This window comes from Hippopotamus amphibius, chromosome 8 (genome assembly GCF_030028045.1).
Source record: "Hippopotamus amphibius kiboko isolate mHipAmp2 chromosome 8, mHipAmp2.hap2, whole genome shotgun sequence".
Taxonomy (NCBI): Eukaryota; Metazoa; Chordata; class Mammalia; order Artiodactyla; family Hippopotamidae; genus Hippopotamus; species Hippopotamus amphibius.
In genome coordinates, this window is record NC_080193.1 from 69,183,524 (window position 1) to 69,197,480 (window position 13,957).

General features: G+C 39.0%; 1 protein-coding gene across 5 annotated transcripts in view; it reads left to right on the forward strand.

Annotated features, from left to right (window-relative positions):
• FMNL2 (formin like 2) overlaps positions 1-13,957 on the forward strand; it is a 299,283-nt gene that overhangs the window by 160,262 nt on the left and 125,064 nt on the right. For all 5 annotated transcript variants that reach the window (XR_009055041.1, XM_057744655.1, XM_057744657.1 and 2 more), the window contains exon 2: positions 7,714-7,797. Coding sequence is in view for 4 of the 5 variants with exons in the window: in XM_057744655.1 (XP_057600638.1) it covers positions 7,714-7,797 (84 nt within the window). In the remaining variant the exon portion in view is untranslated. The remainder of the gene's footprint in view (positions 1-7,713; positions 7,798-13,957) is intronic.

The window sequence follows — 13,957 nt, forward strand, 5'->3', positions numbered from 1 at the left end:
GAAGGAAATGACTGAGGTTAGTTGAATGGAAGGGCGGGTCATGTATTAAATTTTGCAACCAGCCTCCTGCTGCCTCAGACGTCGCAATTTTAAGTGAACTCATAGGAGAATTGGTGCATTATTCAGTATCAAGTGACTCAACTTTATGCCCCAATTATGGTATAAGGGAAAATGGCAATCTGGGAAGAATTAACAGAGGAGAAACAACCCTTCACCTGGTATGATTTGAAGACCCCAAGGCTGGCTTTTCCTAAACATTTCCTTGGCTGATGACTTACCACTACCTATTGAGTAAATTTGAAATTCTGTGCTCTGGTGTCCAGGACCCTGCCTTTCTAACTTGGTCTCACATGACCCACTCCTTACCCTCTGATTTATTCTGTGTGGCTCACAGTCCTGTGCCTTCTTTGTTCATACCTCTGTTCACCTAAAATAGTGAGAATAATAGGATCTAATATATTGACTGCTTTCCATGTACTTTGTGCTAACTATGAGTATTATCCAAGTCAGTTTTTCTCAAACTTTGTGAGGCGGATAGCATCATTACCACCACCATCATCCTTCTCATCAGTATCACCAACATCATCTCCATTTTTTTCAAGTGAGGAAACTGAGGTTTAGTATAATAAATGTAGCTAAGATTACCCTATTAATGAGTGGTGGAGTTAGGATTGCACCCCAAGTGGCCCATCTTCAGAGCTCAAATATTAAAAACCATATTATGCCATTAAATGCCATTCTTCTTGCTCTCCCCGCACATCCAAGCCCACCCATAGCATTTCTTGCTTTTCTTGACAAAAAGTAATGGCTTCTTCTCTGTGGTTGTTATATTACATAACATGTTCAGTTGTGTATTGCTGTCTGTATCTTCTCTCTTTCTGTATTGTCGAAGCCCGAGGTTACCTCATATTTGTATCTCTGCCTTCATTTGCTATTTAACATGGTTTATTAAGTATTTGTGGACTTGACACAGTACCTGGCTATCTATAGATTTGATCCAGTTACTTTAGGTGAGAGGGGTGTTTCTAGTTTATATTTTTAAAGAAATTGAATAATTCTGTTAAAGTGCCAGTATTTTGTCTGAAAATGTTAATACCTTATTAAAAGTATTAATAAATATGTACATTTTTGCCTTACCCTTGCATGTTAATGACTGTGTCTCTGGTTATTTAAGTAGAATTGTTGGACTTCTTCACTGAGGTCATATTTTAGAAACATTGTAGCTTAAATGTCATGACAGACCTCTCTTTTGAGCCTTGGAATTTTCCACCTGTCTCCTGTGTGGAAGAGCTACTTAACTTCCCTGCCCTTTAGTTTCCTTCTCTGTTAAATGGAGAAGATAATACCTGCTTGTCAGGATTTTAAAACAGATTAAATTGGATAACGAATGCAAAGAGCCTAAGGGCCTGAGATATATCAAACCGTCAATGAATGGTACATCTTGTTGTTTTTAACCCTTAGCTTTGATTCTGACCTTCAGTTTTGAATTTCATTTACTGGCTTTTTCAACTCTGGATTTGCTTTTTGATTCAAGTCACGTGGCCCAAGTTCACCAATAATAAGTGATAAAGTCAAGGTTGGAATCCAGCTAGTCCAACTCCAGAGCCCAACTAGTAAATAAATCCCTGCTGGAAGCTGCTTCATTAAATGTAGTTCTTTACTGTGCTGCCCAACCATCCAGTTGGAATCCATCACATTTCCTTGCCTTTTGTAGCAAATAGTATTGGTTGCAGGGGGCGGGGTGGGGTGGGGGTGGGGTGGGAAGAGGAGTTGTTCAGGGTATAGAGTTTCAGTTCTGCAGGATGAAAGAGTTGTAGAGAACTGTTACACGACACTGTGGATGTAGTTAACGTTACTGAACTGTACACTTAAACATATTTAAAAAGGTAAATTTTATATTATGTGTTTTTTACCACACATTAAAAAAAAAGTAATGGCTCCTTCCTTTGAGTTCTTGTAAAGCGTTTGTACCTTTATCATTCAAGAACTGCCAGTGATGGTCTCAGCTCTTTCTCTAGTGCCATCTTTTCCCTACTTCCGTAAGCAACATTACTTGTAGAGTGTATGCAGGTAAGGTTATGTAACAGAAGAGTTTCCATTGTAGAATCTGGTGGACTTAATATTTGAAAGCTTTAATTCAGAGATTATAAGAACAAAAGTATATTACATAAGGTGTATTCGATAGATTCACTTTCACTGCTGTATTTGCATATCACTGTGGGTTTCTCAACAGGAACCTTGAGAATATCAGGGGAAAAGAAGAATATTTTGCATGTTTTTGTTGTTGCCACGAACCCAGGATGAGCTGAGACCAGAAAACTCTATTCCTAGAGCATAAGTTTATTTTTGGTTCTGAATGGTTTGGATACCTTCATTCTGCTCTGTGTTGTATATGATAATTAATATGTAAGTATCACTTCTAATGTATAGACTCTCATAGACTCTTTTAACCATAATTAATTTCTCCCTAAAGTCCCCAGAAACTTGCATATTCTGTTGTCTAGTCATTAAATCTTCTATTTTTAAAAGGTTCTGAGATGGAAATCTCATTTTAAAACAATGTAAAATAGCATAGGTAAGGAAAAAACCAAAACAGACCATAAAGGTTACTACCTGTTGGATTGGACGAATTATTACAGTTGATACTGGTTTGAGTTTGCTCGCAACAAAAACAAAGTTCAGGTTCCATGTCTTATTATATGTGGCCAAAGAATGCCGAAAATATTTTTCTTTTCAAGGAATTGTTGCTAGAATGGAACTTGAAGATTTTTCCCCCCATGAATTCCTGTTTGGAAGATAATTACTGTAGTAATAGACATTGTCACTGACTGAGTAATAGACAGTCACAGACTCAGTAATAGACATTGTCACTGACTGAGGTTTTATAAGACACAGAAATGCTCTTTAGTGTAGTCTTTGTTAGTAGCTGAAGCATAAATGCTAAATCAGTGAAGATATTGTCAGACTGAACAGCATGACTGAGTTAGTTTGCTTTCCATTGATCCAGCAACTTGCTTAGTGCCTCCTGTTTGCCATGTACTGTGCCTGACATTGGGGATTAACAAAAGAAGTTGTCCTTGAAGTACTTACTCCATGGGGGAATTTAGGTAGGCAAACAGATGATTAGGGTACAGAGTGTGCAGTGCTGTAAAGGAGAGATGTATACAGTGCTGTCAGAGCCCAATGAGCGGGTATGTCTACTTGGTGTAGTAGGGAGAAGGTTCTAATGATAAATGATATTTGAGCTGATCCTTAAAGTTTGCAAGGTGGAAAGGAAAGGAACATTACTTACAGAAAAAAATACTCTTGGTTGATAATTTATTTGAGCTAGGAACTTGTACAGTCTAGAAAATATATAATTAACATCCACTAAACTTTTCAACTCAAATATCATATGTCTTCAGTGGACCTTTGGCGTGTACTTGAGTGCAGCAACTTCGTGGTTAAATTCTCTCCTGTGCCTGCAGTGCAGATATGCTGGCACGTGGTCAAAGCCCAGTGCTTACACATTGGATGGATTGACAGAGGAAAGGAAGGAAGGGAGAGCCTTGTGTCAGTATGCATGAGACAGTGTTGTCACTGTGTAGGACAACTTGCAAGTTGTACATTTTCTGCCAAATAGAAGGGCAATCCGTTTTTATACAGCCAGTAATGGTGCCTGGAAAGAGAGCCAATTGTTTCCTCAGAAAATAGCTTGGGCTCTTAGGAATTACCTGCACAAACATTTAGCTTGGATTCCAATACAAGCTATATATTTGCCCTGCCCTATACAGCCCAAAAGGAATGAGTTCACTCTAAAAAGCCTAAGGACAGTTCTTGCCAGCTTATCACAGCATCCCTGAACTTGAGCCAGGCCTCTGTGGAGGGGCTGATTTTTAAGTGGAGCTGCTTCCTCATGGTCCCTGTAGAATTATTAAGCTGGGCAACGTATGCCTGAACTGGTCAGAGGCTTGACCCGTGGAAGGGGTGATTTTAGATGCTTGGTGAATGATTACCAAGTGCAGTTGTAGTTTTGATGTATCGATGCTGAATAACTTCTCTGACAATAACTAGTCATCAGGTTCAAAAAAACTTAAGACTCTTCTCATTCAGAAAGATGCAGACCCTTCTTCTGACCTTCAGAATTGTGTATCTGCCTGCCTGCTTGACTGTTCTCTTGGCTGTCTCCTGGCTATCTTAGACATAACTAGGGCCATTTAGAAGTCTTATTCTTCACCACCTCCTCCACATCTGCACTGCCTTTGCAGTGTGCCGCCTCATTAAAGAGACCAGCATTCACCTAGTGACTCAAGGCAGAAGCCAGGTATTAATTCTCGGTATCCTTCATCAGCCCTCAAGTCTACCAGTCAGTTTGACGTACTATTTCTGTCTGACATCTATCCACCTACTTCAGTTGCTGTGCCATCTGCCTTGTCCCAGCCACCACCATTGATTTGAACTACTGCCCTGGCCTCCTTACTGGCTCTCCTGCTTCCACTTGTGCTGTTTCTAATCAGTTCTCCGTATAGCACCCACAGTACTCTTTGTAAAACTAACTTATGTCATCTCATGCTTACAAGCCTTCACTGGTTTCCCATTGCACTTTAGATCGAAAGATAAGTATTTACCCCAGTCTTACATGGCTGGGCATGACATAGCCTTGACTCATCTCTCCAACTTTATCTTTCCCTCATTCCCTGTCTTTTGCTTTCTCTCCAGCCACACTGACTCACTTTGAGCTCTTTGATGTGTCCAGCTGTTTCTTACCTTAGCGTCTTTCCCTCGTTTTCTCTGCTCTGAATGCTGCCGTCCACCCTTCACCTGGCTCTCATTTCTAGGACTTGCCTTGTTACTTTTTCCTTGAGAGGTCTTTCCAGATAGTTCAATCTAAAGTTGTCCTCTGATAATCTTCTATCAAGACTTATCGGAGATTGGCAAGCTTGGTTTGTTTCATCTTTCTCTCACTATAATATGGTGCTCCATGGGGACCAGGTCTGTTTGGTTCCCCACTGTGCTGTGGAACATGGTGCTTGTATAGGGTGGTGCTTCATCAGCATTTGAATGAAAGACTGTTTTATTGACATAAAGGTTGATCCAGAAAGGAGCATCTTGGCTTTCTCTTTACTGTAACAACAGGGCCTGCATCTAATTTCTGCAGCAGTGTTTGCAAACTGCTTCTGCATGAGTGTTCTGTGGAGTAGTAACAGAAAGTCAGTTATTTGCCATTTTACTTTGCTGGGGGGAAGAAAAGCATGGAGGTGTTTTTAGCGTTGTCCTTGGAGTCTAACGGACTTAAGTTTAGATCCTGTTTTCTGTAAAGCTGTCCAGCCTTGAGCAAGCACTCAGGCCTATCAAATGGGGGAAATGGTATCTACCCCATGGGCTTGTTGTGAAGGTCAGGTGAAATTATGTATGCACACTGCCTTATCCAGGGCTTGGTACCTTGTAGGCACTCAGGCATTCTTCGTCTTACCCGTTTCTATCAGGAGAGATTAATAATTACTCGGAGAAAAACTCATTTCACCTACCTCATAATCTTATTGTTCTTATTTAATGCATAATCACACCCAGGGGCACTAACATATGAGGGTCAAAATCAGTTTAAAAGGAAATAATCCATCTCTAGGGTACAAATAAGCAATGATGGACTGGTTATTTAATGGTCAATAATGTTGGGCTCCCTCAGAAAGACACACATGGAATTCTCCTTTGCCGTATCCCAGGGGTTGTTTTTGAACATTATAAAATTGTAATTACAAATAAATACAAATAGTTATTTTTTATTCTAGTTCAAGTAAATGTTCCATGGAGATAGGCCATATAAAAATATTTTTTCCCATTTTAGATATTTTTATGGAGAAACCTTGGCAGTATCATTGAAAACTCTGGAGTCCAAAGAGTTTCTTATTATGTTGTCAGCTTTGGGGGCTATTTAAAAAATTAATATTCTGAAGAGATTATTAGATTCAAATTAGTAAATGATATATGTCCACTACCTTACTTAGGCATAACAGTCTGGATGGTAGATTGAGCTTTGTGGAAAATACTTGAGTTACATCTATCAAAATCATCAAAGGTTAATTCTCTGACATTAAGTCAGAATAACTCACCCACCCTTGCCTCTATTAAATTTGTTTCACTGGATGACATGAGACAGTAATGGTGGCAAGGGACACTGTTTCTCTGTAAGTATAAATCCTCCAGAGAACCAGGGGCTTGAGCATTATAAGTTGAAGACCTCTGCATTTGTCTTCTTGAATATTGACCCAGGCAAGGGGCTATATTGTTTATTATGAGATAGGCATGATTTAGAGTATTGATACAGGGGTTAGGGCAGTTAATTCATGTAAGACGTTAATTGAATACTTGGCTCAGTTGTTTAGAGCCTGGGAGCTTTATAGGGAGATCAGGGGAACAGATAGGATTTCCATCTAGAGCTGTCTCACTCTGCCATGTTCTGTGCCCAAAGATCTCACCTCACACCCAAGCCAAGTATCTTGAAAATGTGTATGATTTGTTATTTGGGACATTTGACTGATAACATATGTAGATACTTGGGAAAATCACAATCACCACTATAGAAGGTGTGCTGTATTGATGGAGGAGGGTTTTATAAAGACTGATGTCTAGATTTCTTTTAGCTCATGGTCCATTTCTCACTGCAAACCCAGCTTCATAAACCAATATAGCTAAACTGAGAATTGTGGTTGCTGATGTTAACTTATGTACTGAATGAGTGCTGTCATCTCACAGAGGGGACAAAAACCAGTTGCACTGTTTTTTTCTCTTCTTTCATCTGTTCTTTTTCTCATAGTGGTCTATCAGTGTGAGTCAAAGTTGGTGTTATCGATCAATGGTTCTGTTCCTTGAGTTCTCTTTTGGTGTTTTCTGTTCTGTGTCTGGTGGGGTTGTAGTGCTTTAAAAAGAAATTAGGAGTACAAATCTCCAGTTATAAGTCATAGGAATGTAATATGCAGCATAAGGAATGTGGTCAACAATATTTTAATAATTTCGTAGGGACAGATGGTTCCTAGACTTATTGTGGCTATCAATTCATAATGTATGCAAATGTCAAATCATTTTATGGTACACCTGAAACTAACATAATATTATATATCAACTGTATTTCAATTTTTAAAAAAAGTGTTACTAGGAAAAAATAAATAAAAAAAGAAATACTGGAAAGAATGCCAAAGAGAGCATCTATGCTCTCAGTTTGGGGTGGCCGGGGAAGCAAGGGACAATATAACAGGCCCCTAGGGCAGGAAACTGGACACATGGTCTTTTGAGCTCTTTTTCAGGATTGATTTGTGATGTCTAAGCAAATTTTGGTAAGGATATAACAAAATTAAATTCCCACTGTCCAAAATGAAAGACTCATGCCTGGGGAAAAAAAATTGGGGCACTACCTTCTCAACAATAACCTCTGACCTTTGGTTGAAGAGACTGGGAGCCTGCAATTAAATGAAGAAATAATGCATTACCTTTGCTGCAATGCAAGCCTGGAGTTCAGAGCAGACTACTTCACTGTCCCAGCATAGGACTTCAGAGGCTCTCTCCTCCCATTCAGTTGGTTTGATGTTTAAATGACTTGTGTAGGGTGTTTCTGTTTAATCAAATGCTAGGAGTTGAAAAGTCATTAAAGAACCACAGTAGTATTCTTTGATCCGCCCATGAGTAACCCATCAGCAGTCTTGTGGAATGTGACATATTTCTTCTCTTTTTTTCTTACAGAATGCTATGAACCTACCCCCTGACAAAGCCAGGTTACTGCGGCAGTATGACAATGAGAAAAAGTGGGAACTGATTTGTGATCAGGTAAGAAACATTGATGCTTTTTTTCAAGAAATAATGAGAGAACCAGATTTCCTCCCTAAATATATCAGACTTTTTCTAGGAGGTGGATGAATTTCTGTTTTGTGATTTACCTTCCTGTTTCCTATGACTAAAGGAAAACTTAGAAAATGACATTTTATTCTTGCATTATTTTAATTCTCTCCTTAACTTTGAAATATTTTTTAGTTAAAATTTGTGGTAAGTCTGGTCAAGTGGACAAATCAGATTCAGCTGAACTGTTTTTCTATTTACCTTACACAGGAGTTTATGCTTCTTGAATAATGCAGGTCCTCTAATTTAGTTGGCTCTTTTATTCATGTGTATTGATGCAAGAAGGTGAATTGTTTATAAAGAAACATTGCTTAGGCTGATAAAAAATTATTTCATACTATAGCAATTCTCTAGGTGTTTTTATTTTATCATTAATTCATAACAAATTTAGACTCTTCAGAGAGAGATAAAAAGCGGAATTCTCCATTTTCTTTCTCTCTAACCTCCAATTTCTACACTTTAGAGGTCCCCTGGTAAGACTTTGAAGTATCTCCATCTAGTTTTTTCTTCTGTTTTTTGTTTTTTAAAAACAAGATGTGAATACCCATACATACTCTTCTGTATCTTGATATTTTCTTCAGCATGGAGGTCTCTACCTCATTTTTTTAAAATGGAATGTAATATTCTATTGTAATTGGTAGTAATTTTGGGGGGACTTCACTCCTGGCCTGGGTATAGGCTAGTTGTTTTAAAGCTTAGAAGGCTCAGCCTGTAAAGTAAAGATAGGCTCTGTATATTATATATTAGCTCTTTTATTTTGTGCCATGAGCATCTTCAAGGTGGTCATGTCCCCCCAACCCCTTGCCACCCTGAAAATTCTTGGGAGTATTGTACTTCCTTCCACTCTACCTCCCTTGGGTCTCTGCTGTGGGACAGATGTGTCAGGGGAGCAGAGGCATTGTCTGTTTCCCAAAGGTGGACAGTCCATGTTCCCTAAGGAATAGAAGCCTGCGGTTCACGTGGAGCTTCTGAAGTGCCCATTGTGTGTTTTACTTTAGCTCCTAAACTGAAACAGTAACGCAGTGATGGGCATATTAGACTCTCTTCTCCATGCTGTATTGAGCACCACAAGTAGCTACAAGCTGAAGAGAAGGCTTACTGATGATGGGACCATGATACAAAAGAATAAAATTTTGCTGACACAGTCTTCTTCCTTGAGACTTAATTTTAAATGGGTATTACCTAAACCTATTATTGCCAAGAAAAATGACTTTATGATATGAACAAAGAATATAGGGATAATTAGTGTAAAGGAAAGGTAACCACACAAATGAGAGAGGTTCAAGGGGGGTGAGAAATCCTGCCTGTGACAGGTTGTGATAGAGCAAGAGCAGAGGCAAAGGAAGGTTTTCTTGGGTGGTGATTTGTATCTCCAACATGCCAGAAAGGGAAGCCTGACGATGGTGGACACTTCTAACAGCTGTGCTCTTCTCAGCCCATAAGTAGCTTCAGAGGGTTGGTGGTGGGGTCTAGGGGATCTTGAGGCAGGGAGAGGAGCAAGTCAGTCATCTTGATTATGTTTCTGATTTTCAGATCCTCAAAGTTCAGGCCATATCATTACCCTTAAATGTTAATATGTCACAACGTGGAGGATTGAGCTACTTCATCCGTTCCTTTCTGGCGGTCGCTTTCACGCATGCTGACAGCTGCAAGCTGAAGTGGCGCTGTCATTTCTGAGGTGGCATGTGTGATTGTTAATAATAATGAAATAATCATAATAATTACTATTACCAGTAACCAACATTTAATAAGCAGATTTCCTTTGTAAGAGTTTTGTGTTAATCTTGAAAGCAGTCATACTTAGTAGTGTCTTCATTTGACATAAAAGGGAAAACTTAGAGAATAAATCATCACCAAAGGTCACATAGCTGTTACATGGTAAAGGGGTGTACACAGTCTGGTCCTGGAGAATAGGCACATTCTGGGGTCTATACCCTTAACCACTAGCTCTTTGCTCCCTTCTTTATAAATACTCAAGTTTGTGAATGATATACTAAAGACAAATTAAAAAATATGTGTTATCGCTATTTCTCCGACTTGCATTCTGGTATGCTTTCTTGAGAGGGAGAGAGAGCCAGGGAGTTGTAACACAGGCACTGAGCCGCCATTATGGTGAACTACCACTTTTGGTTATTGTGGGAATTGTGGCCAGCAGAAAACTGGACTTTTTGTCACATATAGGTAACCCATTGGTAGGTCACACCAATTTCTCCTATGTATGTTTGTGAGGGAAAAGATAAAAACCATAAGCTTAGAGCATTCATAATGTATTTATATGGCAAATATAATGTATTGGTGTTTGTTGACTGTTTATGTGTTATCTACATGGACCATGTCATATATATGTTTGGTACCTATCTATATCTGTCAATGGTACCTAACCTGATAGACATTCAAAGTACGTTTGCTTTTATCATTCCATTTATATGAAATGTCCAGAACAGAAAAATCTGTAGAGACAGAAAGTAGATTAATGGTTGCCATGGCCTGGGAGGAGGGATGGGGAGTGACTGCTAATGAGTGTGGGTTTCTCTTTAGCGTGACAAAAATTACACCAAATTACGTAGTTGTAGGAATTACATAGTGTGATGGTTGCATGGCCTTGTGAATATACTAAAATTGTACACTTTAAAAGTGTGAATTTTTTGATATGTGAATTATGTCTCAAAAAATATTTGCTTCTACAGCAATCAGAGTTGGGTTAAAAAGAGGGGTGAAGAACTCAAGAGAAATAACTAAATGTTTGTGTGGATTTTCTTTGGATCCTAATCTGAGCAAACTAACTATAAAAAGACATTTTGAGAAAATTGGGGATCTTTGACTTGTGACTCCAAAGTAATTATTAGATGATTCCAAGAAATTATTGTTGACTTTGTTGGGTTTGGTTTTGGCATTGGATTAAATAAAAGTCTGTTCTTATTTTTCAAGAAACGTGTACTTGTGTAGGGGAGAAATATGACTGGAGTTTGTTGTAAGATACTTCATCAAAAAAAGTGGTAGATAAAGGAAATGTGGAAAAATCTTGAGTTGAATCTTGGTGGAATATGTTGAGGTCTATTATAGTATAATCTCAACTTTTGCAAATTTTGGAAAATTTATAAAATGAAAAAACAAAGATGTTTGCTACTTAATGATCTTCATGTTTTTCTTCATCTGTAAAATATAGTTAATACTAACATCCTTAAATTATTTTGAAGACTGGAGGCAATACACGTAAAGTATGTAGACTAACACTGGGTGTATAGTAAGTGGTATGGCTGCTTCAGCTGCTGATAAGGGGCCCAGATATTAAGTATTGGAATCATGATTTTTTAAAGATTTATTTATTATCTATTATTTTTGGCTGCGTTGGGTCTTCATTGCTGTGCATGGGCTTTCTCTAGTGGCGAACGAGGGATACTCTTCATTGTGGTGTGCGGGCTTCTCATTGCAGTGGCTTCTCTTGTTGTGGAGCACGGGCTCTAGGTGCACAGGCTTCAGTAGTTGTGGCTCACAGGCTCTAGAGCCCAAGTTCAGTAGTTGTGGCGCACGGGCTTGGTTGCTCTGCGGCATGTGGGATCTTCCCAGACCAGGGATGGAACCTGTGTCCCCTGCATTGGCAGGCGGATTCCTAACCACTGCACCATCACGGAAATCCCTGAAATCATGATTATTTTTATTGTCAACTTGTCTTCAAAAGATTCAGGGAAAGTTATTGTGTTGAATCAATCATCATATATTCTCCAAACATTCTTTGTGGTTTGAATACATGGTGCATTGATGCTGTCAGGAAAAGCCGCAGCTATAGATTTTCAGTCCAAGAAGACATCAAGGTGAACCTCTGTTTTTGTGAAGTCTTAAAACAATGACTGTAGTGTATTGTCAGTGCTACCTGACACACACGCCATTCCCTGGCCCCTGATGCTTTGTGCACAAATAGCATACTAAATACAAATATTAATTTTATTTCTTTTAAAGCAAATAATGCAGATACGTTATCATCTGTTATTTAAAAATATGGTATAGGAGAGGTGTGCAAAGTGAAACTGGATATTAAAGAAATTTAATTCCAAAAGGAAGTAAGTGAACAAGAGTGTTGGCGGACCCAGGGAGAGATTACTTTAAGTTTCAGTTCCATGAAAAATTATCATGTGGACACTGTGAATCATGGAACTGGTCATGTTTCTTCTTTTGTCCTTTGGCTGCCAGAATGCTCAGAGCCAAATTTGTGGTCTGAGTTGCTGAGTGTATAGTATCTTAGTAGCCTGCATTTTGTTTACCAGCCTCATCTATGGCTTCTTGTAATTTTTCCTGCCCACGTTTTCCCTCCACAATTGATTTCTCACTTAAAAAAAAATCTTGTATGAAGCTGTAAAGTTTCATAAGTCTTCTTTTTGAACAAGGTGAACATAAAATGTATCAGCATTATTGGTGAACAAAATTAAATTTGCACAAATAGCAACATTTACATTTTCTATCTGCTGTGGGCAGTATGCAAGTCAGTGCATCCAATCTGCTGTTTTCCTTTAAGGAAGCGTATGGAGGGTCAGGATAAATGTTTCATCATGATTCACCTAAGAATTCAGTTGAATACAATTAACCATTTAATTAGGAGCATCAGTTTTTTTTGCATATTTTCATATGGTTTCTGTTAGTCTGTGACTTATTTTGTGTTTAAATATGTCTCTTCCACCAAGAGTAAGTTACTCAAGGGCATGGGTCATGTTTATTGGTGTACCTCCAACACCTTGCTTAGTGCCTAAAACATCACATGTGCCTATTGTGCGTTGAATGGAAAAAATAGCTAAAAAGTTTGGGAGACAGTAGACAAGGAGGAGAAGGAAGGGAGGAGGAGGTAGGTGGAAGGGGTAGCCTGGAGGTAGAGGTTTGCTGCTTCTTTATCCTTTTCACTTTCCTCGACCTGTTGGTTTAATTTGTGATAAGTAAAACTAAACTTCATTGCTCAATTCTGGAAACTTTGATAAAGAGGGCAGGGTGCCTGATGTAGGTAAGGAGGAGATTATATGGGCATATCTGTAACGAAGCTGTTTCCACCTACCCATGTTCAACTGAAAACCCAGTTCTTTGGATAATTTCAGGAGTAAAGTAAAAGTTTTTAAGAGAGTAAATACCAAAGAGCTTTCTGTAGTAACAGTATCCCAGCAATATCCTTTAATCCTTTCCTAGATTACTGCATAAATATAAAGATGACCTAAGCTTCTCTTGGGTCTCAAAGGTTAGACATGGGAGAAGAAAGCCTTCCCTGCTGGATTTTGGGTGGTGTGAGGTGCATCCCAGAGAACTTATTTCCATGCTGTAGCAAGTGGCCAGAGTTCCGCGAGGACTTGGTGGGGACACTGAGGCTAGCTTTATAATAGCATATGACAGTGTGAGAGTAAAAAACTGGAAATACTGAGTTCTTTTGACAACTGCAGATGAAAAGTCGCAAGCTGCATAGCAATGAGGGCTCTTTCAATGGTGTTTATACCTATGCAGAGAGGGAAAGCCCTTGCTCTCACTCTTGCCTCAATTTTTGGTGCTCCCTGAAAACAGAGCCTCTGCTGCACTGATTGGCTGTGGGGTCTTGACTGTTTCCCACAAGTTAAGGATAAAAGCTGCATAAAGGGAGCTTCAGAGATCCTGGATGAACTTAAGACTTCAGATCATTGTATCTGGGAGGGTTGTTAGAGATCATTTATTTCAAGCCACTCTTTAAATTTTTCTATTGGAAAGCTAACATGCCTGTCCAAAAAAAAATTAATTGTATTGAATCATATGAAGTAAAGCAAAAGTCCTTTTGCTTTTCCTACCTGTATACTAAACTCTTCATTTTATAGATGATGAAATGGAGGTTCAGGAACATAAATGACTAGGCCAGTGCCAAGGCCACCCTGGCTAGTTAGACAAGAACACCAATTCCACACTCTAGTCGTGAGCTCTTTCAGGTATTAGGGACCTGGAAACAATCCAGTGAAACAGAAATTGTAGTAGGTAAGGCTTTATTCTGTGGCTTCCCAGGTGACTTTGGTGTGGAGGGGGTGGGGTCTATAGAACTTAGTGGTGGTGGGCTTGGTTCATAACTGCGCCTCGGCTGAATGAGTAAGTGGAAGTG